The sequence below is a fragment of the Triticum aestivum genome, chromosome 5B, assembly GCF_018294505.1.
Source record: "Triticum aestivum cultivar Chinese Spring chromosome 5B, IWGSC CS RefSeq v2.1, whole genome shotgun sequence".
Taxonomy (NCBI): Eukaryota; Viridiplantae; Streptophyta; class Magnoliopsida; order Poales; family Poaceae; genus Triticum; species Triticum aestivum.
In genome coordinates, this window is record NC_057807.1 from 286,698,614 (window position 1) to 286,711,147 (window position 12,534).

General features: G+C 40.7%; 1 protein-coding gene across 1 annotated transcript; it reads right to left on the reverse strand.

Moving 5' to 3' along the window:
* Positions 1–9,792: 9,792 nt before the first annotated feature.
* LOC123116001 (dof zinc finger protein 3) lies at positions 9,793–12,182 on the reverse strand. The gene is made up of 2 exons (XM_044537025.1): positions 11,899–12,182; positions 9,793–11,030 (listed from the first exon to the last, which is right to left on the reverse strand). The coding sequence occupies exon 2, from the start codon at positions 11,028–11,030 to the stop codon at positions 10,044–10,046; it is 987 nt and encodes a 328-aa protein (XP_044392960.1). The 5' UTR covers positions 11,899–12,182; the 3' UTR covers positions 9,793–10,043.
* Positions 12,183–12,534: the final 352 nt, after the last annotated feature.

Genomic DNA, 12,534 nt, shown 5'->3' on the forward strand with positions numbered 1-12,534 from the left:
GGAACCTAATACCTTTTGATCACCCCAGGAATATACGTATTTCTTATTATTGCTTAGCCATGCTTGTAGACGAGATTGGATCGTGATTCACACATGGAAGTTTGAGAGTTAATTTAATTGGATAACATTAAGGTGGCAACTTTAATACAAATCTGGGTGGATTGGTTGAGGCATCTGGAGTACCCAGTGTTGTCTGTTTTGGAAGTCCCGGAGTACCCGTGAGATTATCCTATGGAATGCCACCCAGGCTCAAAGGGATCATAAGATTATTCATGCTAGGAACTTCCGTGTGCAGCCACAAGCCATTATGGGCTCTTGCACAGTTGGGTAAGTTGCGTGAGCTCTTGAAGAGGTAGACTAGCAGATGTAGAGGGTTGTAGGTGGTACTATCTACCCAGAGTAAAGAGTTAATGCTTCAGAAAGGCTATGTCTCGATCATCCGATCATGGATGCGGTCGAGTCTTGTGGGGAAAAGTGTGCAAACCTCTGCAGAGTGTATAAAATAATCATGGTCAACCATGTCCCCGGTTATGGACATCTTGAGTATCTAGTACTTGAATCTATTGATGTGATCTCAACACGTTACTCTAATTAATTTTGATGTTGGGTTAATGATGATACTTTTAATTGGGATTTGAGTTGGAGGAACCTTCTCAAATAATGGGAAACATGGGGGTAGTTAAATAAATTTATTCCTTTGTTGTAGGAAAAAACTAGCTTTATGCAAAACCATGAAACTTACAGCCTCCACCAGCCAAATATTGCATGTAGATATAGTCTTTGCATTATCATTGCTTTACAGTGTAACTATGCCAGCATATTCAATGTGTTGACCCGTTTCGGGCTGCAACGTCATATGTTGCAGACTACTCAAACGACGATTAAGGTGCGATAGGTCGTTGTTTTGCACTCAGCTATGCCGTTGGAGTTGATGGACTCATTTACCTTCGAAGCCTTCCGTTGTTATCTAGTTTAGATAGCCTTCAGCCATGATTTATTTATGTAATAATACTCTTTATGAGGACTCGATGTAATAAGTGTGTGATTGAAACTCTGTTATAATTCCTCCAGTATTGTGTGTGTCAGCATTACCGATCCAGGGATGACACTGATGCACAGAGACTTGGCCGTTTGAGGTCTGGTCGCTACAACGCCCCTAGCTAGGCATATTGCATAGATCTAGGTATTGTCATCTTTGGTATTTAATCCATAAGTGACCCTCATTATAGATTCATATAGTAACTTAATTTTCTTTCTTGGAAAGTGTTCCATGCCCTTCCTTAACGGAAATCAAAATCTAATATTTCCTTCTTTCATATCAATAATTGCACCAATCGTTCTAAGGAAAGGTCTACCAAGAATAATAGGGCATGTAGGATTGCAATCTATATCAAGCACAATAAAATCTATGGGCACATAATTCCTATTTGCAACAATAAGGACATCATTAATCCTTCCCATAGGTTTCTAAATAGTAGAATACGTTAGATGCAAATTCAAAGAACAATCATCAAATTTATGGAAACCTAGCACATCACATAAAGTTTTTGGAATAGTGGAAACACTAGCACCCAAAGCACACAAAGCATTACACTCATAATCTTTAATCTTAATCTTAATAGTGTGTTCCCATTCATCATAAAGTTTTGTAGCAATTGAAACTTCCAACTCAAGTTTTTCTTCAAAAGATTTCATCATAGCGTCCACGATATGTTTAGTAAAACCTTTATTTTGACTATAAGCATGAGGTGAATTAAGCACGGAGTGCAACAAGAAAATACAATCAATCAAATAACAATTATCATAATTAAAGTCCATGAAATCCAAAATAGTTGGTTCATCCTACTTAAAGTTTTGACCTCTCCAATCCCACTTTTATTAATTTTTTCATTAAGATCTTCACCTTCCAAATTATTGGGAGCCTTCTAGCTAAAGTTGACTCATCTCCAGTCCCATATCTATCATGTTTTATATTAGCAAACAAAGATTCAATAGGAGTCACACCAATCACTTTAAGATCTTCATGATTGTTATCACGAAAACTAGAAGAACATGCTTTTTCTAGCCAATCTCTCTTAGCACGCATCCTAACGGTTCTCTCTCTACTTTTATTCATAGAAATTTTAATATATTTTAGAGATTTATTACTATCAATCTTGGGTGGAATAGATCTAATCTTAAAAGAATCAATCTCATGAAAAATTATATCGACATTCCTAGCCAAATCATCAATCTTAAGGAATTTTTCTTCTACCATAGCAATGAAAATCTTTTGAGAATTAATGAAATCTTTAATATTATTCTCAAAGATCGGAAGGTATCTTATTATAATTTCCATAAGAATTGTTGTAGGAATTAACATAACTATTAGAGGAATTACTAGGAAACGGCCTAGGATTAAAATTGCCTCTATACGCGTTATTACATAAATTGTTCCTACCAACAAAATTCACATCCATAGATTCATTATTATTATTAATCAAAGTAGACAAAGGCATATCATTAGGATCAATAGGAGCACTCTTACTAGAAATCAATTTCATAAGTGCATCCATCTTTCCTCTCAAAGTATTAATTTCTTCAATCACATGCACTTTTTTACTAGTAGAAGATCTTTCAGTATGCCATTGAGAGTAATTTTCCATAATATTTTCTAGGAGTTTAGTAACCTCTCCTAATGTGATTTCCATAACAGTACCTCCCGTGGCGGAATCTAAAAGATTTCCAAAGGCAAAATTCAATCCAGCATAAATGATCATCCATAAGATTAAACCATGACTAAGGCAATTTCTTATCATCAATTTCATCCTCTCCGAAGATTGTGCAACATGTTCATGATCAAGTTGCTTAAAATTCATTATATTATTACTAAGGGAGATGATCTTAGTGGGAGGAAAATACTTGGAAATAAAAGCATCTTTACACTTGTTCCATGAATCGATACTATTTTTAGGAAAAGATGAAAACCAAGTTTTAGCACAATCTCGTAGTGAGAACGGAAATATCTTCAATTTAACAATATCATTATCCACATATTTTTTGTTTTGCATATCACTCAACTCAACGAAAGTATTTAGATGGGATGCAGCATCTCCATTAGGACTACCAGAAAATTGTTCCTTCATAACAAGATTCTACAAAGCAACATTAATTTCATAAGATTTCGCACTAGTGGCGGGAGCAATCGGAGTACTAATAAAATCATTATTATTAGTGTTGGAAAATTCACACAAATTGGTATTTTCTTGAGACACCATGACAAAGCAAGAAATCTAGCACACAAGAAAACTAAAAGCAAACGGAAAGACAAATGAAAGAAAGGCAAATAAAAAGGCAAATATTGTCGTGTTTTCTGAAAACGTTTTAGAAGCGGGGGAGAGGAAAATGAAAAATAATGTAATGGAAGAGATGAGAGTTTATGACAGGTACTTGGTAGGCTTGATGTAGAACCTCCCCGGCAATGGCGCCAGAAATTCTTCCCGCTACTTCTTGAGCTTGCGTTGATTTTTCCCTTGAAGAGGAATGGGTGATGCAGCAAAGTAGAGATAAGTATTTCCCTCAGCTAAGAACCAAGGTATCAATCCAGTAGGAGGTACAAGCAAGTCCCCAATAGATGCACCTGCACAAACTAACAAACACTTGTACTCAACGTGAAAAAGGGGGTGTCAATCCCTTCACAGTCACTTGCAAGAGTGAGATCTAATAGAGATAGATATAAAAGATAAGTAAAAGGTGAAATAAAGTAAATATAAATAAATTACAACAAGGTATTTTTGGGTTTTTTGGTTTTATAGATCTGAAAATATATGATGGAAAATAGACCCAGGGGCCATAGGTTTCACTAGAGGCTTCTCTCTTGAAGAAAACATATGGTGGGTAAACAAATTATTGTTGAGCAATTGATAGAAAAGCTCATAGTTATGACGATATCTAAGGCAATGATCGTGAATATAGGCATCACGTCCGTGACAAGTAGACAGACTCCTGCCTGCATCTACTACTATTACTCCACACATAGACTGCTATCCAACATGCATCTAGTGTATTAAGTTAACAAGAACGGAGTAATGCCTTAATCAAGATTACATGATGTAGAGGGATAGATCAATCAATATGGTAAAAACCCCATATTTTTATCCTTAATGGCAACAATACAAATACGTGCCTCGCTACCCCTACTGTCACTGGGTGAGGACACCAGAAGATTGAACCCATCACAAAGCAACATCTCCCATTGAAAGAAAAAACAATCTAGTTGGCCAAATCAAATTGGTAGATAAGAGAGAAATACAAAGCTATCTTAATCATGCATAAAAGAGTTGAGAGAAGATTCAAATAATATTCATAGATAATCTGATCATAAATCCACAATTCATCAGATCTCAACAAACGCACTGCAAAACAAAATTACATCGAATAGATCTCCAAGAACATTGTATTGAAGATCAAAGAGAGAGAAGAAGCCATCTAGCTACTATCTATGGACCTGTAGATCTGTGGTAAACTACTCACACATCATCGGAAGGGCAACAAGGTTGGTGTAGAGGCCCTCCATGATCGAATCCTCCTCCGGCGGAGTGCCAGAAAAGACCCCAAGATGGGATCTCACGATAACAGAAGCTTGCAGCGGTGGAAAAGTATTTTTGGTGTGCCCCATAACATAGGGGGAATATTTGGGTATTTATAGAGCTGGAGTTAGGGTTATGAGAGCCACGAGGGGCCCACAAGCCCGCCCAGGACGTGCCCCAGGGCTTTTGGCCCCCTCGTGGATCTTCTAGCCTCTTTCTGAAGCTTCGTGGGTGTCTTGTTGTCCAAGAAAAATCTTTAAAAAAATTTGTTCCGTTTGGACTCTGTTTGGTATTGATTTTCTATAAAGTCAAAACAAGGAGAAAAACAGCAACTAGTACTGGGCACTGGGTTAATAGGTTAGTCCCAAAAATGATATAAAATAGCATATTAATGCATATAGAACATCCAAGATAGATAATATAATAGCATGGAACAGGAAAAAATTATAAATACGTTGGAGATGTATCAGTGGTCAAGGAACGACAACACTCGGAAGAGGACTGTACGTGGAGAGGCTGATAGCTGGGACCCACAAGCCACATGGACGCACGCAAGCAAGGGACTCCTTATTATGCGCAAAAATGATTGCTCCCCCAGACAGCCGGGACCCACTAGCTACATGGTCGCACACAAGGAAGTGCCTCCTTATTACGCACAAAAAAAGATTGCTCCCCTGACAGCTGGGACCCACCAGGTTGAAGCGTACGTATTGCACCATCTGTCTAGTCACAAACGTGCACGTACATACTGGTCTCTATCCAATGAAGAACCATGATCTAGTAAAGGAGGGGCACGTGTCATAGTAGGAAATTTTGCCCCAAACATAGCAGTTCAGGCAGTCCCATCTATATCATGTACATGTACGTATAGCCATACTATAAAAATATGACCAGGTCCATACATATGGGCAGGGTCTTGAACGCGTACTCATGCATACAATAAGGGCTCACGTACATCGAGAGGCAATATGGTAGAGGCAATAGATGAATGCACTAGACGGTGGGGGTATGCAGCAATGGCGTCTTGTTCATCAGCAACCAACCGGCTGGGTCAGAGCAGACGAAACAACGTCATGTTCATTAGGAACCAACCGACTAGGTTGGAATGCATCATGTTCATCATGAGCAATCCGGCTTGGGTGGAATGGCCGATACAGGATCCTATTCTTTAATCTCCCCACCGGCTGGGTGTGTGGTGTACCGCAATAAGGACGAAAGATAGTTTTGTTACATGGCCTATGGTTAAAATATGGTCCTATTCATTGGGAGGGGTGTGGCATACCACAAAACAGATGAAATAGAGTTATGTTCAACCACCTACTATTGAAATGGGATCGTGTTCATCAGGAGGGGTGTGGTGTACCGCAAAATGGCCTCCACGGGAACCGTTCCATCCGCCATCAACTTCCTACCGCCTCCATGGGCTATTGTTCATCCACTGCCTATGGCCTCTAGGGGTCCTGTTCATCCACCCCCGACTGGCTGGGGTGTGGCATACCACAAAACGGCCTCCTCGGTTGATTAGGGTCATGTTCATCCAGCACCAATAGTCTACTACATGATCGTGGTCCTATTCATCCACAGCCAACCCACCGGCTCGGGTGGGGTGTACATATGCGCACAATAGCTAGCAACGAGGACCATTCATCCACGGGAAACCACTAGGTCAACACATCTCGCACAAGGGGTTGGATTGATGCAACCATCTGCTAGTCTCGACTCGATCTATGTATCACACGCGCGGTCGCAGCAGGGACTGTTCATCGAGAGGCAACCAACCGGCTAGGTCAAGTCACGTCTCGCTCGGGGGCTGGATGCAACACATCGATCGATCGAGCCATCAAATTGCGTATGTGCACGAGTCTCACTCACATCACTTGGGTTCAGTAAGCAGTGAAGGGATCGCTCAGGTTCAGTTAGCAGTGAAGGGATAGCTCGGGTTCAGTAGTAGTGCAAGGGATCGCTCGGGTTCAGTGTAGTGCGAGGGATCAACCGCCCAAGTTCCGTAAGGCGAGGGATCGATCAATCGGGTTTAGTAAGCGAATGGATTGCTCGAGTTCAGTTAGCAAAGGGCTATCACACTTGCACATACAAGAGAAACACGCAAACCACTAGATCGCTCGGGCCTGACCACTCGCGGATTTCCCATCGTATACCAGAAAATCCCCCAAAAAATTATCGCCCTTTCTTCTACAACGATTTTTTACACCATGGATGCCCCAAAGAATGGCATGAAGGTGCGCCTTTAGCCCGCCGAGGATGAAAACCCATTTGATGTCACAATTGTTTTGTCAAAGAAGTAGGAGCCCACCACATCTATAATGATACATGTTTTTGTCACAATTATCGTCATGGAAGTGTCACTTCCATGACAAAAAAAATGTTTTCGGTCATGCCATAATGTCATGGATGTGTCTTTTTGTGTAATGTATAGAGTGCGCTAGGAGGGCCGCCATAATAGGCTGGTATACATGTTATTGATGGCCGCATGCATGACCGACTCTTTGTGGCTACTACTAGTAATTGACATATTTAAGTAGATTATACCACCGTTGAGTAATGGTAGCAATGGATGCATCATGGGGGTCACGATATCCTAGGACATAGACTGTAGGAGGACTGACTGCTCCTTCCTCGAGGACACCGAATGATGGGTCTTGTTCGTCTGGTGTATATCATCCGATTCTAGGCACTTAGTGAGGATCCCCCTAGTTGTTGACACCTTAGCCTATAACTTGAATGGGCCTGAGTGTTGCCCCTTGGCCCATTGTCTTCTGAATTGTGTCTTTGATTAGCCTGGGCCTTTGGCTGGGCCATATGTATCCTTGTGCTTGCCCGTAGGAATAATCCTCTCACGTCCCACTGTCATACAAATCCACATGTGTTACTGCACCTCTATTCGGGTACTTCCCGAAACACAGTAGACACCTTTAATTTATTTTATTCTATAGAGAAAAATGTTTCAAATTTTATTGACATATTATTTTTTGTATGATTTAATCCAAACAAATGATTTTTTTTCATTTCCAACCTTTTTATAACACATCAACCAGTGGTGTGTATGTGTTATATTGGAAATACCTTGGGTTGAAGTTGTATCCACCACCAATGAGAAACAACATGTTGGTGAATTGTCTAAAAATATCTACCATGCCATTTTGGGGTTCCAAGGTATAGGGTATGCTCATCTAGTCTCTAATCTTACTTTTACATTCTTGTCCAAGTATGTGAAGCCACAATTTACGTGATAGGAAAATTTGGTCACTATTGAGGGCAACAACATAACTACCCAAGGTTCATGTAAGTGCGGGTGCGAACCAAAAAATATATAGCTATAAGTGTAAAAAATGATGGTGAGGATGATTGTAAGAACACATTTTTATTAATAATTGATGAGTTTTAACCAAAAACCATAATGGTTATGTTTTAATCATGCATTATTTTCCAATCTTAGCGAGGAACTCAGAATTCAAGATATTGTAAGAGTGGTTGAGCTAGATAAAAATGTCTTGTGGTGTTGTTCTTTAGGGGAGGGGAACGTGGGAGGAAATAAAATATGAATGATTTTAAAGCGAAATACCCTTTCTAATGCGAGACTCCCCCTATAAATGCATAAATTGAAGAAATGTTACTTTCTCCATTTGCACCTTCAGGTATAAGTGCACCAACTCATGGTGTGTATGAGCTGAATAGGAAATACCATGGTTTTAATACTATGGTCATCATCCACGAAGGAAGACATCATGTTAAATAGTCTAAAAGTATCTATCGAGACACATGCGGGTTCCATGGTCTTGAGTATGTTCCGTTACTCCCTAATCTTAATTTTCCACACCTTTGAGCCCAACTGCATAAATCCACAATCTACGCGATAGTCAAATTTGGTCACTACTTATGGCAAATTAAAGTTCTATTCATAGATAGGATTACACGCTAACATAGTGTGGTATGTCATAACAACCTAAGGTTTAAACATGGGTGGGACCAAACTTGTTTTAAATAGAAGATTCAAAAATGACGTTTACATCTTCAAATGCATTTGTAAAATTACAAATCTTGTTGAGGAACTAGCCTAACTTAAATTCAGATAAGGGATAGGAGTGAAATCATAATAAAATATGGAAATCATACCTAACATGTACATGTTTTTCATTCGAATACTTGTTCAGACTACAAAGATGATGTAGTGACAAAATTAAAGTCACAAATAAGATCCAGTAACAGTGATATTCCTATGGAGAACTCACCTTGAAAGAGTGAGTCCCTCCAAAAGAGGCTCATCTTAATTATAGAGATGCTAGCAAAGCACCCTTTTGAGCTTCTGAAAACAATACCCTAACAAACATGCATGCAAATGTGAAAGAACAAACAAGATCATTGTAAGCTTACCAAAATTTTCCTAGGGAATCAAATGATATAGCTCATGAATAAGCGTGATTAGCAAGAGTCGCTCCTCCAAAATGCTTTGAAAGACGAGTGCACCTTATCAAACTTTTTTGATGAATTAAAAACTCCTTTTCTTTAAGAGTGTGTGTGATGGCAAATATCTTGTTAATAATTTATGAGCCAATCTTTGTTACCCACAAAAAAGACAACCTCTGTTGTATAATTAGCTCCATAATGGCTAGTGTTGCTTTAAACAAGAAGTGTTATGCACCTTGAAAGAGTGAGTACCTCCCAAAGAGGCGAACCTTGATGATGGAAATGAAATAGAGCAACCTTTCAAGTTTTCTAAATAGAAATATGCTAATAGATCACACATGCAAATGTGGAAGAACCAACAAAACCTTTGTAAGCCTATCATTATCATCTTAAGAAAACAAATGTTATATCTCATGAATTAACTCGATTGACAAGAGTCACAAGACTCTAGACTTATTGGGAGCTAAAACTGCCTGAAAGAAGAAAAATGCTTGAAAATTCTTTGATGGATAAACCAACTAATTCTGCTGTACCCTCTTCTATGGACGATGTAAAAATCTCGCGATGTTAATAGAAGGTTGAATTGAAGTAAATAAAACCTCCATTTCAAGAGTGGGAAAGATCTAGTTAATAATTAATGAGATAATATATGTTATAACCCACAAAAGACCACGATGACTAGTGTTTCTACAAATGAGGTTTTGGATGCTGAAATACAATCCATGGCACAATGATTGGATCAGTGGGTAAACCAACTTAACTAAGAATAATGTGATGCATTCTCTACAACATCACCTAGATAAAGTTTAAACCATAAATCCTTCAATTATTAATGTCATGAAACAAACAATACTTAATTAAGCATCGCAAACAACACACATTGTCTGGAGTTCCACTCAAATAAACAAAACAATCCCCACTTAAACGAAACATGAAAATGATGGAGCGAAATAAGTCAAGAAAGTAACAAAAAAGAAGCGCTGAAACTAGTATGAAAACGATTGACCCACTTCTCCAATTCAATGATCTCCATTTCGCATTTTCTTCTTGCACTTACATCAGGGAGCTGCTATTGAGGAGGCTTTGCCATGGGTTCGATCCTCCATTATTGATCCAGTAGCAATCCCTCGATGACCCACCAGTGTTGTCATCACTGTGGCTGCCATTATTGTTATTGTTGTTTATGTTGTTGTTGCCCATCGTCACATTGTTCCCAGTCCCAAGGTGATGCACGCCTCCTGATACAACACCACCACCTCCACCATTACCAACATGTGGCTGCCATTGGAGCCCCATCATGGCCCCTATGCCGTCATCTCCTTCCTCACCAGTGCCCCCCTGAAATATTGAAGCAGTTGCGGCACCTATTCCATTTCCACCAACCATGAGATCGCCATGCTGCTGCATTGGACCTGGAATGCCAAATGACGCCGCTGGCGGCGTCATCAGCATCCCAATGCCTGATCTAGACCCACCATAGTAGTAGCCATTGTTCTGACCGAGGTTGCCATCAAGAAGCCCTCCTGTTCCCCCTCTCAGCACGTCTAGAAAGGACGTCGTCCCACCAGGGGACATCACAGCCGTCGTGTTGGACGACGACGATGACCCAAAGGTGGTCAGGGAAAGGCTTCTTGGAATCTCAAAACCAGCAGACATAAACGTCGGGAGGACATTGGCAAAGTTTATCCCTGTGCAGGTCGAGGGGGGCATGACAGCCGTGTGTTCCGACGAGGAGGCCACGCCGAGCTTGTGGGCGTCGGAGGTCCCCGAGCGCTTGGGCTTGCGGCAGCCACCACCGATGGGGACGTTACGGAGGGACCCACCATGGGTCCAGTAGCGGCGGCAGGCCTTGCAGAAGTAGCGGGGCTGAGACATACTATAGTTGTTGTAGTAGCAGAACTTGGTGTTGCCAGACTTGCACCGAGGGCATTCCACCTTCTGCTCTGGCTTTGGCCGAGGCTTCTTCTCCGCCGCCGCTGTCGCCTCCCCCGCCATCTGACCAGCCTTGCTCTTGGAGTTTGACGGAAACACTTCCTCCATCTTCAACACATGTGTACACACATATCGAATTAAATTAAGTTAAATTGTTAATCCTAAGGAGTGAGACATGTAGAATCATTGGTTAACTCAAAATTTCATGATAAGTGCATAATCAGGTCTCAAATTCTCAGATCCATACAACAGATTCAATTTATCAACTACAACTCTAAGCGCCCATTCTTTTGCGCAGCTTAAAGAATAAGCTGTCTCTCCCCATAGTCTCTAGTATTAGGATTCCTTGAAAGCCTAATCCCAGGCTCTCCTAGTTACCTAACTAGACATGTAAGAAACCGAGACAAAATAAATAAAATCTTGGGTACAAAGTAGTGAATCCGACATGGATAAAGAAGAACTATACCGATCCAATTTTTCATAAATAAAAAAAATTTCTATAGAAAACTTGTAAATATAGCATGCATCCATGGATCAGTGCCTATTGAATGTGGTAACGGCTGTGTGCATCAACCGATGCAGAGCCTGGAAATATCCCCTTTTCAAAACGGAAACATACGGCCGCCCCCTCTATTGTTCTAGCTACGAGCAATTTGCTAAAATTGAGACAACAACATCAAAATTAAACAAACCAAACAAGGTAGGTCAGGAATTACTTATGAATTCCTCAAAATCAAGATCTAGATGCATGCATGTACACACGAACACGCAAACAAGAGAAATATGTTTTGGAATAGCCCATGGTTAGATCTACAACGGGTATTAAAGTGAAGATCGCTAGCTAGATCGCTAGCTAGCTAGCACGGCTTGCATTGAGCGATAATGTGGGAGATTATCTAACAAAAGTCACATGCACGAGGAAGAAGAAGGAGGGAGAAAGAGTAAGTGATAGAAATCAAAGAAAGAAGAAGCTCACCAGGTGAATGAAGGGTAGTATGGAGTATAGGAGTTGTTTGGTCTAGTGCTATGGGATAGGGTGAAGTTGCCCTCCTTTTTATACTTGCAAGGCTAGCCAAATGTTTAAACACTACCGCAGAATGAGCAAGCCAGATATAGGGTCAAATTAATAGAGGGTGTGTTCATGTGAGTGATGAACTGTCTATAGCCAGTAGCACTGGTAAGACAGAAACGGCTGTAGAGCTGTTGGCCTGTTGTCCCGAGAGGACAAAACGGCTAGAGGTGACGCGCACACTAGAGAGAGAGAGAAGGATGGATGGCTTGCAAGCCTTGGGTTGGAAACAGAAAAGAGAGAGAAAGACTAGCCTAATGCCGGGGCTCTTGTGCTGCAAGCTTCTCCATCCTTCCTCCTTCCGTTGCTTGTTAGAGCTTGGGGCCAACAGCAAAACATGGGGCCGGCCGGCTGTGCGGACGTATGTGTATATTATATTTGACATGTTATACACACATGGATGGACGGATGCACTCTACGGGTCTATGAAATGCATGGACCACATAGCCTTCACACACCTGTCTCAAGAGATAGCATGGGTATGAACAGCACACCAGGTCTCATCCAGTGCAAATCTTCATCGCCACTCTTCCTTTCCTTCCA

Bases quoted from the DNA above. Each gene is read 5' to 3' on its own strand.
- LOC123116001 (XM_044537025.1), bottom strand. From the start codon at position 11,030: ATGGAGGAAGTGTTTCCGTCAAACTCCAAGAGCAAGGCTGGTCAGATG.